Source organism: Tripterygium wilfordii, chromosome 2 (assembly GCF_013401445.1).
Source record: "Tripterygium wilfordii isolate XIE 37 chromosome 2, ASM1340144v1, whole genome shotgun sequence".
NCBI classification, from domain to species: domain Eukaryota; kingdom Viridiplantae; phylum Streptophyta; class Magnoliopsida; order Celastrales; family Celastraceae; genus Tripterygium; species Tripterygium wilfordii.
This window is the reverse complement of record NC_052233.1, coordinates 1,480,898-1,499,545: the sequence shown is the minus strand read 5'-3', so window position 1 is coordinate 1,499,545 and position 18,648 is coordinate 1,480,898. Positions and strand designations below refer to the sequence as shown.

Here is an 18,648-nt window from a genome sequence, read left to right as displayed (position 1 = left end):
TGGAGATTCATCAAGGAAGAAAATGCACTTTGGAAGATTGTCATATCTGAGAAGTATAGTAGCAGAAGGCATCTTTATAGTGGGATCCTCTCAATTCCTATTTCTTCTTCTGCCTCATACCTATGGCGGAATGTGCAAGGAGCTATATCTCAGGATGAGACACCAGTGGGACGATTATGCCATGAGGGGTTTGGTTTGGTGGTTGGAAATGGAGACAAGGCAAGTTTTTGGCACGACAGATGGATCAATAATGCACCACTGTGTGAGTTATTCCCAAGATTGTATAGTATATCTTTGCAGCAATTTCACACAATTGGGTGCATGGGAGTATGGAGGAATTTTCAGTGGGAATGGAGATTTCAATGGAGGAGAAGAAGGTTCAGATGGGAGGAGGGTATGATTGAATCCTTATTACAATGCCTTGCTCAGTACACCCTGTGTCCACTTACTTCCGACAGGGTTGTTTGGAAATTCACATCTCAAGGTCATTTCACAGTGCAATCTCTCTATAGCAAGTTACAAGAGGATTCCACTAACCCCCCCTCTACTGGACTAATCCCATCAATATGGCAAGGAGTAGCCCCCACAAAGGTTGAAGTTTTTGCGTGGATCCTCTTACTCAAGAAATTGCCTACTAGAGAATCTTTGGCAAGAAAGAGAATTATCCCCCCAACAGCAAATGTATGTCCTCTTTGCTCAAATTCTCAAGAGTCAACTGATCACCTTTTCTGTCATTGCAAAGGCCCATCATCTCTGTGGAATGCAATTATAAACTGGTGGGGGTTCTCTTGGTGCCTACCAGGTGACATTGGAAGCTTATTTGAACAATGATGTAGTTTGGTAATGAAAAGGAATCTACAAAAGAAGCTATGGAAGTTGTTGTTCTATGTAATTGTCTGGACTATATGGAAGGCAAGAAATGATGTCATTTTTAGAGGCAAATCAATAAACTGGACTCAAGAACTTTCCATGGTGTTTGTCAGACTGCAACTATGGAGCTATTTTGTTGAGCCAAAGTTTCCCTACTCAAGCTATCAGCTACAACAATCGTCGTGTGGTATTCAGCATTGGAATAGCAGACCAAAGAGAGCCCATACAACATATATGCAGTGGACCCCTCCATCGAATGGGCGTTTGAAGTGGAATGTGGATGGATCAGCTTTGGGTAAGCCAGGGAGGGCAGGAATAGGAGGAATCCTGAGAGATGGAAACGGAACATTTATATGTCTATTCTCTTGTCCAGCGGGAGTATGTGAATCCAACGAAGCTGAACTGAAAGCAGTAAAGAAAGCTATGGAAGTAACTATTTCCTCAGACGCTCTGGCAGGTAAGGAAATCATATTGGAAACGGATTCGCTTAATGTCTTCAAATGGGTTGAACAACAAAGTGTAACTCCTTGGAGGCTTACTCAACTGTCCAATTCCATTGGGGTATGCAAATCAAGGCTAAGGTTATTCTCAGTGCAGCACATTCTAAGGGGAAGCAATGGGATTGCCGACTTGCTTGCAAAGGAAGGCACAAGTCGAACAGTTGATTTTTTGCTATGGTTCTGATTGTCTTTTCATCCATTATGTTACTGTAGCTATTTTGTTCTTTTACATCTTTTGATTTCCTTTGTATCTCTGGCCATCTACCCTTGATGCCCTGCTGTACTTCTATTTCTCCTTTCATTAATATATCTTCTGCTGCTTATCAAAAAAAAAGTTTGTACTTTCATATCTAGTTTCTCAAATAGCACTTATGAAAATCGGGATGAGTACAAGGTTGTAACGTGTTGGCTGTGGAAGTCTGTGCCTGCACCTGCACTATTATGTATGATCGGTGATACTTTATTTTCTCAAAGCAATCATCGTTCAAGTCCGAGATCATTATTGGCTCTAGAGTAGAGGTTGCCGATTCACTAAGTACATGTTCAATGCAAAACACACATTCATTATGCATAATGGTCCTCTGTGTCAGGATATATTCTTTTTTCTTTTATTTAAAATAGGTGGGGGATTATTGACGTATTTTAAATAAAACTAGAAATAAAAATAATCAATTATCTAATTTGATGAGAAACACAAAGTCCCACATTGAAAAATTAATTAAGAGAGTAAACACCACTTAATACGAGAGCACATTATTGGGAAGTACAAAATTATAGATAGAAACTAGATATCGAAATACAAATTTGACCCCTAGGCTATTTTTAAGCCCGTAATGATCAAGCCATTAACTTCCGCCTAGTCTATATAAAGCTAACATATATAGTGTATGTTTAGTAGAGCAATTATGTTGATTTTCAAAACTAGTTGTTAAACTGTGAAAAAAAAACTGAGCTTAACGCTCTGAAATAAACTGTGAGGTGTTTAGTGAAGTTGTTAATTGTTATTAGCAGTTAGGTTGTGTAAAATATTTATTGTTTGTATTTTTAATTTATATATTTAATATCAATAATATGTAGAATACAAATATACAATATTTAAATATATAAATATATTTAATAAATAGTTACTAACCCACAACAAAAAAAATTTAAAAAATAGAAATAGCATGTTAAGGTGTGCGTGGGTCCCACTCCAATCACCAAACCACCCCAGAAAAAGCTCCATTTCAGAGCCTTTTGTGAGAGGGTGGTGTCCCGTTTTGCGGACGGTACCACCCAACAATCTAGGGGTGTTTGGTGAAGCGGGCCATAGTTATGGTTAAAGAATTTAGAAAAGGATAATCCATCATACCAAATTCACATTAGACTAAACCAGTCAAACACATGCAACACCTTCAGTCATATTAGGTATTATGATCAGATATCAACAATGCTTTCCTACTGCTTTATACATATAATGCATGCAACATCGATCGTTCAAGTCAACAAAGGATAACATAACAAAGTAACTAATAACACACTTTAATCCAACAATAAACACTTTAGTGGGACCCCCAAATCATCATCATCACCATTTTAGCCTGAAGAACGAGTGCTAGGACTGATCTTCTCCAAGATATGGAAGGCTTCTTTCATGGTGGGTCGCTTTTGAGCAAGAAAAGAGACACAGCTAAACCCTAACCTAAAACATGCCAGCATGGCCTCCTCACTTCTCTCCACGTCATCCCTTATTGCCACGTCAGCCATCCTCAAAACCCTGTTCTTACCCTCCTCCATCACCGACCAGTGATGTTCCAACTCACGGTCAGACAACACTCTCCCCGTCAGAAGTTCAAGCAAAATCATCCCAAACGAGTAGACATCCCACTTGGGGTTTGGCTTCAGGTTCTTCAGCGACTCGGGCGATTGATAAGGTGACGTATTACTGGACATAGACGAGCCAGGGCTGCAGGCATTGTCTTGGCCACCCAAATTCCTGGCTGAGTTGCTTGCTTTAAAGCTAGAGTTGGCCGAGACAAGGCGGTCGAGCCCAAAATCAGCGATCATTGGCTCCATGCCGGAGTTGAAGAGGATGTTGTTTGGTTTGATATTGCCATGGACGTGTTTCTTCTCGTGAATGTAGGCTAATCCTCGAGCCACTCCTCTTGCTATTCTGAATCGGACTTCAAGAGGTAGATGATATGGTGAAGAACCCACTTTTCCTAGATTCACAAAATTTAGAGAAAATTTTTTCCATTAAAATATTTATTAAACTACCTTAAATGATATATTTTTAAAAAGAACAAACATAAAAAAAAGCATCAACAGCAACAATTCACGACCAACAAATTAGGGTTTAGGGTTTAGGAAGTGACTCAGTTTGAACAAAAAGTTACGGAGGTGACTCAGTTTTGACACAAAATTTGTCCTATTCTGTGTTTTCCCTTGCTCCACGGGTTCTGTTATTGACCAGAAAGAATATTTGGAAAAAAAATTATGAATGTGTTTTAATCAAAATTACAAACTCAATCATATATTTTTTGCCCAAAATAAAAATCAAATTGGACGTGAAAAAAAATGGAATGTTTCGAGTTTATATTCAATGGTCAAAACTTTTTATTTCATTTTTACGTTTAATTTGCCTCTTTTGGACAAAAAAATATTGTTTGATTCCTAAACCCAATCAAAATGCAATTATTTTTTTTAAAAAAATGTATATTGTTTAAAAAAATTACAACTGATTTTTTTAATCCGTTCATTGTGGATGAAGACTATTTACACTCCCCAATTATATGGGGCAGTTTTGACTTAAAATTATTAGAAGTGTTTCTCCACCGTTTGTTTAGAGCACATCCCAAATTATTCATAATGATTCAATTAACACTTATGAGTTGTACACAAATGATTTCATGTGCATCATATGGAATATGTGTGGTCCACGAATTCACTTGGATCATATGCCTACAACTGAGCAGATGAGATGACTCAGATACCCGACTGCTAGGATCTTTATCATTTACATTAACGAGCGTAATCTAACAAACTTATGAGGTTTTTTTTACTGAACCTAATCCCGTTATTGTTAGCAAAATCCCCCCTTTACAGCTAAAATGCGCTTGATAACAGAAACAAGGGAGAGAGAACTTACTGGAACTGGTGGTGGCCAGGCTGCCATTGGAGACGTAGTCGTAGATAACGAGCTTCTCATCGTCTCCCCAGTAAAACCCACGAACCCTAACCAAGTTCGGGTGTCGCAGCTTAGCAATTGATCTCACTTGATGCTCGAAATCCTTGAGTCTCTCCAACCTATTCTCTCCAATCCTTCTCACAGCAAACGCAGTCCCATCTTCAAGCACGGCCTTGTACAATATGCTCACTCCGCTTGCACCCAAAATATATGCCGATGCCTTCAACAATGTCTCCACTTCAAGATTTGTCTCGCCGTCTACTGTCACAAGGGTTCCTCCTTTGTGCTCTGTTTCGTTTTGGTGGAGATCGACTACAACTCTGTTTGGCTCGTCGTGGTCACTGTCGGAGGTGGCTGATTCTGATGTTTCTTCTCCGTTTAGGCATGAACATGCTTTCGATTTTCTTGAATCTGACTTTGCAACCACCACAATATCTGTTAACTTCTCTGCCTTGAGCGGGTTGTCGTGGTTCTGTTGGGAATGTTTTCGCTTCTTCAATTGATAAACGTACAGAATTACCAATGCGAGGACGGCCAAACCAGCCAAATCTGCCATGACAATTCCAACTATCGTGGCTGGTTTTAGCGAAATCTGGGCTTGATTTTGGGTACTATTTGGTGTTCCTAGAGAATCTGAACTGGGGTTTGAGTCAAATGTTCTGGGTATGACTGCTATGGCTGGAGATGTTGTGGTCACATTGGGTGGAGTTGAGAGAGTTGAAGGAACTGAACAGAGGTTCTTCAATGGTTTCCCACAAAGCTCTACATTTCCAGTGAAAGACTCTGTTTTCTGGTTAAGCAGAGACACATACTCTGGAATTGCTCCAGTCAGATTGTTAAATGACAGATCAATTGTAGCATTCTCTGGAATACCTTTCGCAAATTCATTCGATATTGAGCCTGTAATCATATTGTTAGAGAGATTTAAGTAGCGCAAGCTCTCCCCTTTGAAGTTTAGATTCAAAGGCCCATTTAGTAGATTTGAAGACAAATCCAGCACTTCAACAAAGCTAAACCCACTTGGTACAGTACCAGTAAATTGATTATTTTTCAATGAAACTACTGTGAGATTCTGCAAATTAGTCAAGTTTTCAGGTATCTTACCGGCCATGGCATTATAAGAGAGATTCAGAACCTGTAGACTCCTCGAAGTACCGATATACTCAGGTAGCTCACCAGAGATATTGTTGCCTGAGAGAGAGAGCACTTTAAGCTCAGTATTGTTGAAAATGGAATTAGGCAAGGACCCATTTAAGGAATTGTTTGAGAGGTCAAGATTTTGAAGGTGTTCGATGTAACCCAAATTGATTGGGATTGAACCCAGAAGCTGACTGTCTGGAAGAACCAAGCTAGTGACTCTGAACATGTCTGGTGAGCCTGGGTTCCCCATTTCAGTACAGGTCACTCCATTCCACGAGCATGGCGTCTTATCGTCGTAGTTCCAGCTCTGTAAAACTGACAACGGGTCTCCAAGTATGGAATATTTGAAAGAAAGCAAAAGCACCCCATCAGTGTTGAGAGCTAATGAAGGAACTAGAAGAAAAAGAAGAAGAAGAAAAGGACAGAAATTGATAGCAATCCTGTCGACCCTCATGGTTTCTTGAACTGATTCGAGTTCGACATTGTAGATTGCATATTCATAAGCAGAGATGGAGAAGAAGAGACGGTGAACAACTACTCTTATGGTTGTTTTGGTCACCAAAAAGCAGAATTGACTCAATTGAGTGAGCAGGTAAAGGAGACGGAAAGAGATAGGAGCAGAGATAGAGCTTTTAGACTAGTCTTCAGGCTCACAGGGTAGTGATTAGTGAATACAATACATAATATAATTAAAACATAAAATAATTAGCAACACTGTACTGGTTCTGTCAATCCCCAGTTAACTTTTAGTGAGGAAAACAGTTTTGTTAATTAGGGTTAAAAAGAAAAAGTGAGGAGAATCTTCAATCTTGTATGTGCAGGAGTGCAGGACTGCAGCTACAAGACACCCTAGTGAGTTGGAACCCATTTAGAATGGCAGGACACAGAGCAGGTTATTAGTCCACCGTCTTTTTATGGGTTTTGGTTTATGTTCACATCACATGTTTGTTACTGTTGGTAACAAGTTCAAGGACACAGACTACTGTTCTGGTTGTCGCCAGATTTGAGACTGGTTGTGTGATATTTGCATATTTTGGCTCAGCTATTATTTCCATGTGATTGTGCGAAACTCAACAAATTCTTCACTACTCTACAATAGAAATTGGGTGAATTTGACAGTGTGTTTCCACCTGACAAACGCATCGTTTTTGACTTAAACGCTACTCGTTCAAATAAAAAAGTGCTTGATCGAACGGTGCATTATAATATCACCGTATCTCGGTATATTCGAAGTTGAAGTTACAAGAGTTACTTCCACTCCCAACGCAACGCAGTTAATCATATTTTCGAGATCAAAACATGGTATTTTTTCAATTCTCGCGCTCAATTAATTTTATTGTTCTATTTTTTTATAAAAATACTTATACCGTCCCATTTGGGTTGTCAATCTTTCTATTTTGAGCTGTCTTAAAACTAATGTCATTTTTCTTCATTAATAAATAATTTTGTTGTCTTATTCCAAAATTACCCTTGTTTCAAGGAGAAAAAATGCCACCATAAATAAGGGCAAACTTAGAATAACATAGTTATTTTGTATAGTTGAATTGTATTAAATCATGTCCCCTTAAGAAGTTGGATTTTTAAAGGATAACAAACAAATTGGGACGGAGGGAGTAAATTCATTAAAAATTAATTTATATCAATTAAAAATATTCAATTTTACCCTCATCTCGTCACAGTATTTTTAATGACGTGCCAAACATAAACCATTATATTTGTTTTAACTTAAACATGAAACTACTCTCAGGCCCAGCTACAGTGATAGTAGTAACAAAGCCACCCAACTAATTTTGGGTGCACTTTAAAGTTGTTTTTCATGTCCCTACAGCTTCATCTACTCCTCAGTCTCCACCTTTGATCAATTATCACATTATCTTTAAAAATAATCAATGATTAAGTGCTATAAATCCTATTGTAGAGTGGCTAAACAAAATTACAAACAGTTAAGTATGAACGTTTTCTATGGTGGACCATACACTTTTGTGCAGTTTTTCCATGTTTTGATTCCCAAAATTAAGAATCCCTAGGCACTTTTTGTTCACTGTCACGAGTTCATGTTACTGTATTTGTTTTATTCGATAGTACTGCATCTTCAAAGTGAAAACTTTCAATATACTCATTTCGCGCTTTACATGAGTTGGCTCCATATTAGACCATCCTATGAAGTCTACTTTTGAAGTTTAACCACTTGGGATCTCTCCCGACTTAGGGGTAAAGAATCTCGTCCAAGATCATAAGTTCGATTTTAAACTGACGTTATTAATGATTGGCGTTGGCTCTCAGCCCTAGTAATCTGTTGGGTGATCTACGCATGCCTAATTCTACCCAAGTTTGGTTGAAATGGACTGTACAAAGGGTTCGAGATTGAGTTTAGTGAATTGTCTAAAGTTCGTTCTCTGAGATATCTTGTGATGGGACATGAGAGTTGCAGACTGGCCATATTTTCACAAAACAAAAAATCAACAATGTAGACTACACATTGTGTAATCCCCAATTTTGTAGATATGTGCATATGCAGATATTGTCAAGACTTTCTGATTGAGCAAACTCAGGGAGATGTAGCCAAAAAGTTACTGGCATTCAGTGGGCTTTGAGAGCTAATGGTCCCAATTTGATTCCCAGAAATGGTCACACAAGTATAAATTTGGGTCATTTGACAATGAACTTAAAACATTAATGCTTACTCTCTCACCCTTATCATTGAATGAATGGCTGTATATGGATTCAATGAGACAATGACCATATTAGGATAAAAGGCTAGATAAGATAAATTTGAGGCAAAACACATGAAAATTTCATGTACGAGTTTGGTAGAAATCAAACCCACAATCTCTAATGATGGATTGCTTTCTCATAACAGGTTAATAGCATTTTTGGTTACTGAATAATTTGATCCACTTCAACTCGATCATTCATTTTTCAAACATTTCAAATTGAGTGTCAAAAATTCAATTTTGTTTCAAACTCTCATCACACGGGCAGATGACCGAGTTGAAGTGAGTCAAATTATTCAATAACCAAAAGTGCTATTAACCCTTTTCATGACCATTAGACTAGGAGCTTATTATAGTCAATTTTATGTTTGCACAAGGCAACCTTTGAGACTATAACCTTCTATATATATATATATAAACCTTAATTTATTTGTTCAATAATAAAAATAAGCTTACCAACCATACATTGGGCTAGATTTAGGCCCACTAACAATCATAATTGAGTTGGGTCTTTTATTGCCCACGACCAGCGGCCCATACTCGACGGTCCACTCCAAATAGAAAGCATTTTTCAGCTTGTGCAACTCAATTCTCTGCTTCGACTTCCGATGATGCAACCGCTGCTGCTGCCGGGGACTAACACCGGCACAAGACCGCTGCCGCACGTCGCGTTGGCTTCCTCAGTCCTTCTTCGGCGGCAACTATCCTGTAATTCCACTTCTAATCTCGCTCTCTCCCCCTTGGATTCACTCTCTTTACTCAAAACAGGCCAATCAATGTCATTTACTACATTTCCTGGCGATGTTTTTCACATTAGAGGATCAAAGCCACTCTCCTCTACTAAAATCGCTTCCGCGCCAATTTCACCTACTTCCACCGCCCCTAATGATGACGCAGAGAAAGCGAAGCTTGCTCAGGTTCTCTCTTTTCTCATTTTTGTATATTTTTTCTTTTTGTCATTTTCAACAAGGTCAATTGGTTTCATATACAAGCCGTATTCCTTTTATTTTGGCATGGCTGGGTATACAGTGGAACTGCAATTTTATAGTTAGTGTGTATTAAAGCAACGATTATTGTAGCAATTCTGTAGGTTCAGAATTTTGAAAATGTTTGAGCCAAATTGGATTTGGCATATTATCTAGTATTTGAATTATCTGCTAGAGTTTTTGGTTTGTATGTATAATTGTGATTTTTCTTTGTCTATATTTGTAAAATGGAGCTAAGGGTAACTGGTGGTGGTTTTGAATGGTTCTAGGTATCTAAGAGACTGGAGAACAGTTCAAGGTATTTCAAGCGGCTAGGTAATTTAGGATTTTGGGGGCAGCTAGTGTGTACTGTAGTGTCTGCTGTCATTCTTTCATTCTCAGTTGTTGTCACTGGGAAGATCTCATCTCCTGCTACATTTTATGCTACTGCTGGTGGAATCGCAGCTGCATTTATATCTGTGTTTTGGTCGTTTGGGTATATTCGGCTCTCAGATAAGCTGTGGAGAACTGCTAATGGGCCTTCCAAGGTATTTCCGTCACAACTTAACTCATCAATGTTAAGGTGCTTCTTGCTGCATTGTTACTTTTTGCTAGTTGATTTTGGTGCAAGGAAAGATTTAGAACTGTTGATGACTCCATAAGTATTGTACTTGTGAATAAAAGTTTATTATCTTGGGCAAACAAAATTTGGGAGTCTGATATTCCATCACCAAAGGCTTGAAAAAATAGAAAATAAAAATTAAATAGAGACCCACTCTTAATAGTTCCTTTTCTACTTTTCCGGTGTATTAGATGTCCTTCCCAATGTCAGCATCGATGCATGGGAAGTCCTACTGAAGAGTGAAGATAAAAAAAAGATAAACAACTCCCGTGCACAAGACGCTCATAGTGGGTGGGGTCGTTGAGACAGTATGTACGCAGACCTTCATTCTTTGCATGGCAAGTCCGCAAATTAGGTGGTGGGAGAGGATTCATAATCAACAGATTATATTCTCCTTCATTGTGGTTGGATGAAGAGGCTGTGATATCAAAGTTGTGGAAGTCTCTTGGGTTGTTACTGGTTTTGATGCATAAGAGATGAAAAAAATAAGGTCTTTAATAGCGGTTCCAGGAATAAGAAAGAAATCATTGACTTAATTCCTTTCATTGATTTGTAAATGACGTGGAAGGAGAGGAACAAGAGTGCTTGATCAATAGGAATTACTGATGAGGATGCTAAACAATATCTGGTGGGGATGACATTGTAAAGGACAGCAAAATTTGGAAAGTAATAAATACACTTTGTTCTTCTAGCTTGTAGAGGATTGCAGCTCCGTGATAATATCAGTAATAAATATGTTTTCCTTCCATAAAAGGACCAGCAGGCTGAATACTTAGCCATCGTTATCTTTTCCTCTCTAAAACTTTATGTTGGCTTGAAAACTTAAGTTGTTCGAAAATGCTTCGACTAGAAGTTAATTGATGCTATCAATGTGTTCTTTTTGTAAGATGAGAAACACTTGTGAACAAGCATGTCATCTCTGGTGCTAGGAATTTCCATAACCCAGACTTTTTTTTTTAGGACTGCTAACTTTCAGGACCTTACATGTCAACTGAGTTAATAACTTTCAAACCCAGCTTTTCATCTCTTCTGTTTTTTCTTGCATTCTGTGTAAGTTAAGCATGTCTCATGAAATGAATAGAAAATGTGATTTTAAGTTTCTCGTCTTTTTAAGCATTTCTAGGCTCCTCCTCGTGCTGATGTTTTGAAAAGCTTGAAAAATGGTATCATATTGAATCTTTTGGGAATGGGGGCTGCAATTCTTGGCATGCAAGCCACGGTTGGAACATTGGTTGCAAAGGCTCTCACTTCCTCAGCAACTCCGAACTATCAGGGAATCTCTCCTGGGTACAACCCGGTTCTCGCATTGGATGTATTCTTGGTGCAGGTGATCCTTTAGTTCCTACTTTAATCTTACTTATGCCAACTTAATCTTATTAGAGTTTTTCCTTGGGGCCCTTCAATAATTTTTTTTTTTTTGGGTTCGAAAAACATTCTTATTAGAGGTTTTGGCGACAATTAATTTAGCTAGTATGATTTTGTCAATGTAACTTGGCTTCTGTCAGATTATCAGCTCTTATTCTTTAACAAAAAGAAACGACATAGTAATAGTAATCATCATCATCATAATCAAAGCCGTAATCCCAAACAAATTTAGGGCTGGATGCATGAATCCATATAAAAAATTAATCAGAATCCATCACACAGGTACTTGTCTTGCTACACAATTCGTTTTGATTAACAACTACTCCTCCCTGTTCTCTTTTTAGTACTCCTACTTGGATTTTATTGATTTTCCACACCTTGACTCCTACATCTCTATGTTGTGGATACCAAAATCTTAGCTGGTTTTCTTTCATTTTATCTTCAATGGGAGTTATCATGATCTAGATTGAGCTGTCTCGCTTCTTTTTATATCCTTCTTTGAGGTGCCATGCATAAAGCACAATATTCTATTTTCTGTAAAAGAAAGCATTTGTATGACCTTAATTGCATTTGCTTTTGTCATATTTTACTAAACAAGTCGGCCTCAAGATTGCAGTTATTTCCTCAATAAAATATGTCAGATATGCTCAGAAACTCTCCATATGTAAGCACCTGAGTTGGGAGGCCAAAATGGAATTCAATTTTGACAAATAGAAACTCTCCATGACAAGTTCTGGTGGAGGAAATTTTGAGTTTTGGTTATGAGCTATTATTGACTAATAATCTGCTCTATACTTATGCAGGCATCTGCAAATACCATCCTCTCTCATTTCCTCGGGCTTGTTTTTTCGTTGGAGTTGCTGCGTTCAGTAACATTGCCCCCTGGAGAAAGCATTCCAGTTCCCCGCGTATCATGAAAAACGGGCGAAAAAACTCTTCCCGTTCTGGGCAATGTATGTAGGAATTTCCGTTGGTAACATGATTCTGTAGCCATATTTGTTTACCAGTGAAATACTTTCACTTCTGCATAAGATTGAAGAGACTTTCACACTTGATTGTACACCCACATATGATGCCAACTTCAACGAATGCAAACGCGACAGAATCTATAAAATGGATTTCCATTCGCGCATGTCTTCCCTCCAATAATGAATTTCATCAATGAGCAAAAATTTCAAGCATAAACTCAAAGGCTAATCAAGTTGTAATTCGGATGCCTCACGGGGAAAATAGGAAATGAAACAATGAAACTTGATACTGTCAGTCAGGCGTGTAGAAGCTATTGGGGTCAATCCTGTACGTAATCCTTAAGGATAATTAGGCTATAACTGGCATTTCATGATAATACTTAGAGCATCCGGAAAGTAGAAACCTGAAAAAACTTCCCAAGGCAAGAAACTACTCTCCACGCCATTGAACACACACAGATCAATACCTGGAATCCTGCACAATGCACATACGTTCATTAGCTTTCCCAGGAAAAATTTCCACCCCTACGATCCACATATAAGTAATATATAGTATATTTAAAATAATATATATAGGCAGCAAGTGAAATCAACATGGCCTTGCAGATGCCACGTATTCAAGCACCAAAACAATTTAATGGACCTCAAACACCATTATAAGGACCTCCTTTTAACAAAAAATGTTGCAAAAATTAACAACTACACGTAACTGGAAAGGCAAAAAACTGTTGAAAAAATTGGCAAGTACATGTAACAGAAGGCTTTCGGAAGTCATCAAACTATCAAAAAATAAGGGTCAAAGACGAGGCAAGGGCAGATCAAACTTAAACTTCTATAAATGAATTATCATCTGCATGACATTCACTTAACAAATATATACCAAGAGCTCCAAGATATCATGCAATTGCTATAATTCTGGATTCGCATTTTTTATCTTGTAGTAATTGCCTTGTAGGTACTTTCAATAGTATCAGGAGCATTTGGTCTATATAAGTCAAGCTGAGAGAGCGATGACTTGTGGAAAGACGGTCACCATCAAACCGAACTCTAACCTAATCTTTAGATTGAACTGATAGTACACATATGAAATCCAGCTCATCATTTTCTGAGAAGTTTGAAAATTTGAAGCCAGCTCAAATTCAAGGTTTACTTCTTGTGTTTAAATCGTGCTGATTAATGAAAAAAGGGGGCGAGGATTCTACACTTCAAATGAAATTTTTTTCAATTCATCTTTATCTAAGCAAACTTCAACAAACTGCATGGCCAGAAGAAGTACATAAACATGGACGAAGTGCAGAAAATTCGAAATATGCGTCTCACACCTGACACTTCCCCCAAAAGAAATATGGACGCCTACAGGTGAACACAAAATTCGAAAAATATTACCCAGTTCTCACATCAAAGTACCATAAAATTTCCCTCAAATGTGCAAGAACTCTGGTCTAACAGACAGAATGGGCTCCTTACTTAGAAGTGGAACAAGGTAGATATGAAGACATTGAAGTACATATGAAGAACAAGAAAACAATATCTTGCTTCATTACTTCAGTAAAGAACCAGGGTCTTGATACAAGTAAAAAGATGTATGATCATTCAAATTCAACCTAGCCACCTGCTTTCCTATGATAGGATATCCAGTTGTTGCATTACCAACCGATACGTAATAAGTTAATTGTAACTAACAAGACTTAAGATCAAATGATTAAACTTATGAGGGCAATTTTTATTTTTTTTATACTTATGAGGGCAATTACCATTAAGGAAATCATGTTATCACAGAAATGCATATTATCAATTTGAAATCATCAAGTTTCTATACAAAGATAGTGACTATTTAGTAACACAGATACATAGAGAGAAAATACTTGCCTACTAACTACTGAGTCTTCTTTTCCTTGTTTGATGGCAATGGAAGCTTCTTTAGTATTGTATCATCAATTTTCCTGTACTGTGCTTGAATGTATCTCTGTACGATGCAAAGCTTTTCATCAATCCAGTCCTGGTACTTGTCATACAACACCGGTAGTGAAAAGGAAATAAGAACCCCTGCATAAGCATATTAGTGACTAATGAAATCTTAAATGGATTCGTTAAGAATAAAGTTAATGATGCAAAAAACCTACCAATGTAGACCAGAGTGAGGAAGTTGCATAGACTACCAATATAAGATCCCAACCATAAACATATGGCAACCTGAAATGATAAATGCAAATTCAGAAACAATGTCCAAGTGTCCAACCAGTTTAATTAAACAAACAAGAAAATTTCCAGTTTCTTGCAGAGAGAGAGGAAGAGAGAGAGAGTCCGCATTTAACCTGGAGGAAAATTTTCAAATTTCTTTCGATTGCAATATCATGTGCGATTGACAATCCATAATTGATATATACTCGGGTCACGGCAGAAGCCTTGGCAACAGTATCTTCAGAAATCTCCAGGTTAGGAATGGGCGGCAAGGGTCTAAAGAAGAAGATACAAAGAATATATTATCAATAACATAATCCATCCAACACATTTTACTGAAAACCTTGAAAATTTCCCTGCCAAATAAATCATAATCAATTTGAAATAACTTTTTCAATTTTCACTAAGCGTTTCCTCTTCCAAACACTCTTCAATCTCGAGAAACCCTCAATTATATCCTTCATAAATTTGATTCAGCACAATAGATCTTAGTAAAAGAAAAACTCGCAGTACTTTTTTTGGCAGGAGTATAATCAATAAGCCATGGATATTAAAAACTAACTGAAGCCATGAAATGCAAAAGGGGCATATAGGAGAAAACCTGTTGAGTAATGTAGCGGATTTACCCCAGACGAAGAGTATTACAACAAGCAGTAACAGAACATTGGCCACAAAAGACAAGAGATTGTAACCAGCTCGCTCGAAGAGGAACCAAAGAGTTGTTGCAGAGCCAAGAGTCAACAACGCTCGACCCCATCTCTTCCACAACAGCACATCAGCAACTATCGAAATTAACATCAAAGTTGTCATTTATACAGTCTTTAAGTTATATAAATCTAAGAAGAAGAAAGAATTCAATCTTTAAACTATACGAATACAAAAATACAAAAAGAAGACACACAAAACAGGAAAAAGTATTTTCCGAAATAGAGAAGAAGGAATTCAATCGTGTAATCAATCAAGAAACAGATCCATGTCGAATGAAAACTAACAACGGACATTTGCGTTGCGTTTGCAATACACACAAACGTTGTTTCATACGCATATACGCAGTATCGACAGTAGATGTATGTATTGAGGGAGAGAAAAATAGAGCAGGACCTGAACCACCACCGAGAGCTTGATAAACGGAAATTCGACGATTAGCATTTGACTCTCCCATGGCGATCAATTAGGGCTTACTGCAACAAAGATTTTTTTACACAGAGAGAGAGAGAGAGAGGAGGGAGAAAGAAAGAGAAGGCGAGTAGAATACAAACGGCAGTCATCATTAACCAGTGTGTAATAAGTAATAAGTAGCAATTTTTGGTAACGGCCTGGATGGCTGGGTTAACGCGGCCCGTTGGGCCCAAAACCTGAATTATTGTTTTCTCGTCCCCATTTGGTGAAACCCAACGTACATTTCCCTCAACCTGACTCTGAGTTATTTTCTAGGTTATGCCATAAGGCCCATAACCTAGAGGAAAGCCCCTTAACTCAAAAATTTGTCATTGCGTTGGGCCTCTTCGACCATACAGATCACTCTTCTCCTTACTAGAGGTGGAAAAAAAATTGTTCTGAGTTGGTTCTGGTCATACAACATCAGGTGTTTACAAAATATTTATATGTTCGGACTCTAACTCGGATTGGATTTCGGACGTAGTTAATTGACCAAACTCGATTTGGTTTAAATCTGGACAAGTTAATCGGACAAAATATAATATGGGTTAGAATCCGGACAAGTAAATCAGAGAATATTTTTGTGTTTGGACCTGGATCCGATTTCAAAATAGACAAAATTTTGTGACTGGACCCAGATTTCAAATATATAACTTTTGTTCAAACTTGATTTAATTCGGATCGAACAAATTAGGTAATCTGAACTGAACATAATTTTGCCGCCCCTACTCCTTACCATTTGCTCGATGCGAGACTTGAGTTATGGTCTCCATGACTCCCTCACACACAAGTCCATTCACATCTATGCTGGGAATGTGACGTGTAACTGCGAACTCATGTTCAGAAGTGTTCATATACCTGTCATGCTCGTGTCTTAGAGATGACATTCACCTTCTTTTTCTTCTTTTTTTTCCTTTCGTCTCCATTTGCTGGGGGCCATGTACATATCCTCGACTCAAAATCATCATGTTAAATCATTTTTCCAATTTCTTAGAATGAGACAACCCACATTACATGGGCCTGTGTGGTATTCAATGGCGGAGCCACTTGGAAATCACTGGGGGCTGAGCCCTAGTGAAATTTTTTTAGTTATTATATATTAAAAAGAAAATGGATCCCGACCGGTTATATCTTGAGGCCCCCAATGCCCAAGCACAACCTATATGAAAATGGTAAAAATCTTTTCCATTCAACAATTCTAGTCTAGTGGTCCAGGCTCCCAGCCTTAGTCTCTACTATCCCAGACTAAAGGAACGCACACACGGTAGATAACACTATCCATTATTGAAGAAATGCGCCTGACTATAGAAATACATTGCATATGTAAGACCAGATGGCATATTTAGTCAGTTGAAGGGGCTTGGTGATCGTTTAAATTGATAGTATAAATAAAGAAGCATCTTATTTTTTCTTTGGTGTATCGACTTTTGAAGTTAACATTGGTTTTGCCTATACCAACGACAAGTGTCGAAAAATATTTTTCACAAATGAACATTGTCAAGATGGATTTACGCAATCGACTGAGTGATTAATTTTTAAATGATTGTCTTGTATATTTTATAGAAAAAGAGTTGCTTGAAGCTATTGTTAATATGATGTAATAGATCGTTTTCACAATATGAAAACTCATAGAGTACAATTGTGATAAATAAGGATGTAATGTTTTATTGCTTGAATCTATTATTAGTAATTATCTTTGTGTTGTATTGTAGTAAGGTGAAGGAGAAATAAAAAACTTACTGATTTCCTGATCGGTACGAATAAACAATGATCGGTTTCCGACTTGATTACTAGAACCAAGAACTATTCCACAGTACAAACACTTTTTAATTGCTTGTAAACTTTGATTCTCCGAGATCAAAGTGTATGGAAGATTTTGACAGATAGTTACACAAAAAGATACTTTCTCTGTACTGTGTTCTCTCTTTTTAAAGAGAGAACAACGTCAGTTACATCTTTGTAACTGACGTAAGTTACTAGCAGTTGTCTCCAAGACAACTGCTCAATAACCAACCTAATATGGGTTGGGTTGGGTCAAGCCCTCATGGGTGGCCCATATGTAAAACGCAATTTCCAACATCTCCCACTCGCCCATATAGGGTTGAGACCCTTTTAATGTAAATTTCAAATTTATACAAGCAAATTCATATAAGTGAACGGATCGTGCGACCTGAAGTACACGAACAATGGGAGCTCGAATATAGAAACCTTTCATAGGCCATATAGGAGACATCAACCTCTTTGAAAAATTATTACTCCCGAATATGTACCTATATACCCCAAGTATTTTCAGCTACACATGATTTGAGTATTATCCAATCCCTCACGAATTCTATACTCAATCCATCCTTACAATTACAAGTATTCTAAATCAAATCAAACCCTTTTGAATGAGATGATTCCGGCCGGTGAATACCAGTAACAGGTGTAAAACCAACAAATACTTTTCTTTTTGCCCTCATATCACTCAGATCTGAACCAACATGCTTTCCTAGGAGTGTTCCTTTATGTCGAATCATTCCTTGACCATAGGTGACACTCTTAAAGTAGCAAACATTAATTCATCACATCATGACATAGTCAAAAATTGCATAGGGTAATAAAAATTTGAGATCTGTTTAAGATCTTCAGGACTCACACAGTAAAGAAGCAGGGATCCATTCTTTACTTCTTGAATGGTCGCTTGCACGTGTAGTATGAAATACATGCTATGGTGGAGCTTCTCTTTTCTTATCCTTAGATAAAGAGCGTATGTCATTGCTCTCCTCGTAAGAGGAAATACACCATACGAGTCTGAGTCTTGTCACCAATTCATAGGCGTCAAACTTGAAATTCTCATCTACTCACTATCAACAGTGTCAGATGACTAATTTCACACTCGACATTCTACAAATATACTCATGAATGGTGAGGATTCATTCATGTCGGTTCTTTTTGTTCTAAGAAACTCATCTTGGCCCTAACCGAGGCGACTCCATTTTTAATAATATTGAATTATA

General features: G+C 37.7%; 3 protein-coding genes across 3 annotated transcripts; 1 reads left to right on the top strand and 2 right to left on the bottom strand.

Annotated features, from left to right (window-relative positions):
• Window positions 1-2,752: 2,752 nt before the first annotated feature.
• On the bottom strand, window positions 2,753-6,384 carry LOC120013184 (receptor protein kinase-like protein At4g34220). Its single transcript, XM_038864917.1, has 2 exons — window positions 4,498-6,384; window positions 2,753-3,571 (listed from the first exon to the last, which is right to left on the bottom strand). The coding sequence occupies exons 1-2, from the start codon at window positions 6,128-6,130 to the stop codon at window positions 2,946-2,948; spliced, it is 2,259 nt and encodes a 752-aa protein (XP_038720845.1). The 5' UTR covers window positions 6,131-6,384; the 3' UTR covers window positions 2,753-2,945.
• Window positions 6,385-8,954: 2,570 nt separating this feature from the next.
• Window positions 8,955-12,390, top strand: LOC120013193 (protein TIC 21, chloroplastic-like). Its single transcript, XM_038864930.1, has 4 exons — window positions 8,955-9,307; window positions 9,646-9,903; window positions 11,101-11,304; window positions 12,146-12,390. The coding sequence occupies exons 1-4, from the start codon at window positions 8,999-9,001 to the stop codon at window positions 12,257-12,259; spliced, it is 885 nt and encodes a 294-aa protein (XP_038720858.1). The 5' UTR covers window positions 8,955-8,998; the 3' UTR covers window positions 12,260-12,390.
• Window positions 12,391-12,476: 86 nt separating this feature from the next.
• Window positions 12,477-15,747, bottom strand: LOC120013202 (reticulon-like protein B11). Its single transcript, XM_038864941.1, has 6 exons — window positions 15,593-15,747; window positions 15,093-15,273; window positions 14,626-14,767; window positions 14,434-14,503; window positions 14,180-14,356; window positions 12,477-12,785 (listed from the first exon to the last, which is right to left on the bottom strand). Exons 1-5 carry the CDS (start codon window positions 15,651-15,653, stop codon window positions 14,187-14,189), a joined length of 624 nt encoding a protein of 207 aa, XP_038720869.1. The 5' UTR covers window positions 15,654-15,747; the 3' UTR covers window positions 12,477-12,785; window positions 14,180-14,186.
• Between the last annotated feature and the right edge of the window lie 2,901 nt (window positions 15,748-18,648).

Coding starts and splice junctions, on each gene's coding strand:
- LOC120013184 (XM_038864917.1), bottom strand. CDS start 6,130: ATGAGGGTCGACAGGATTGCTATCAATTTCTGTCCTTTTCTTCTTCTT. Junction 3,572..4,497: donor CCTGGCCACCACCAGTTCCA/GTAAGTTCTCTC, acceptor TTGTGAATCTAG/GAAAAGTGGGTTCTTCACCA.
- LOC120013193 (XM_038864930.1), top strand. CDS start 8,999: ATGATGCAACCGCTGCTGCTGCCGGGGACTAACACCGGCACAAGACCG. Junction 9,308..9,645: donor AGAAAGCGAAGCTTGCTCAG/GTTCTCTCTTTT, acceptor GAATGGTTCTAG/GTATCTAAGAGACTGGAGAA. Junction 9,904..11,100: donor CTGCTAATGGGCCTTCCAAG/GTATTTCCGTCA, acceptor AAGCATTTCTAG/GCTCCTCCTCGTGCTGATGT.
- LOC120013202 (XM_038864941.1), bottom strand. CDS start 15,653: ATGGGAGAGTCAAATGCTAATCGTCGAATTTCCGTTTATCAAGCTCTC. Junction 14,768..15,092: donor TCCGCTACATTACTCAACAG/GTTTTCTCCTAT, acceptor CTTCTTCTTTAG/ACCCTTGCCGCCCATTCCTA. Junction 14,504..14,625: donor ATTTGAAAATTTTCCTCCAG/GTTAAATGCGGA, acceptor TTATCATTTCAG/GTTGCCATATGTTTATGGTT.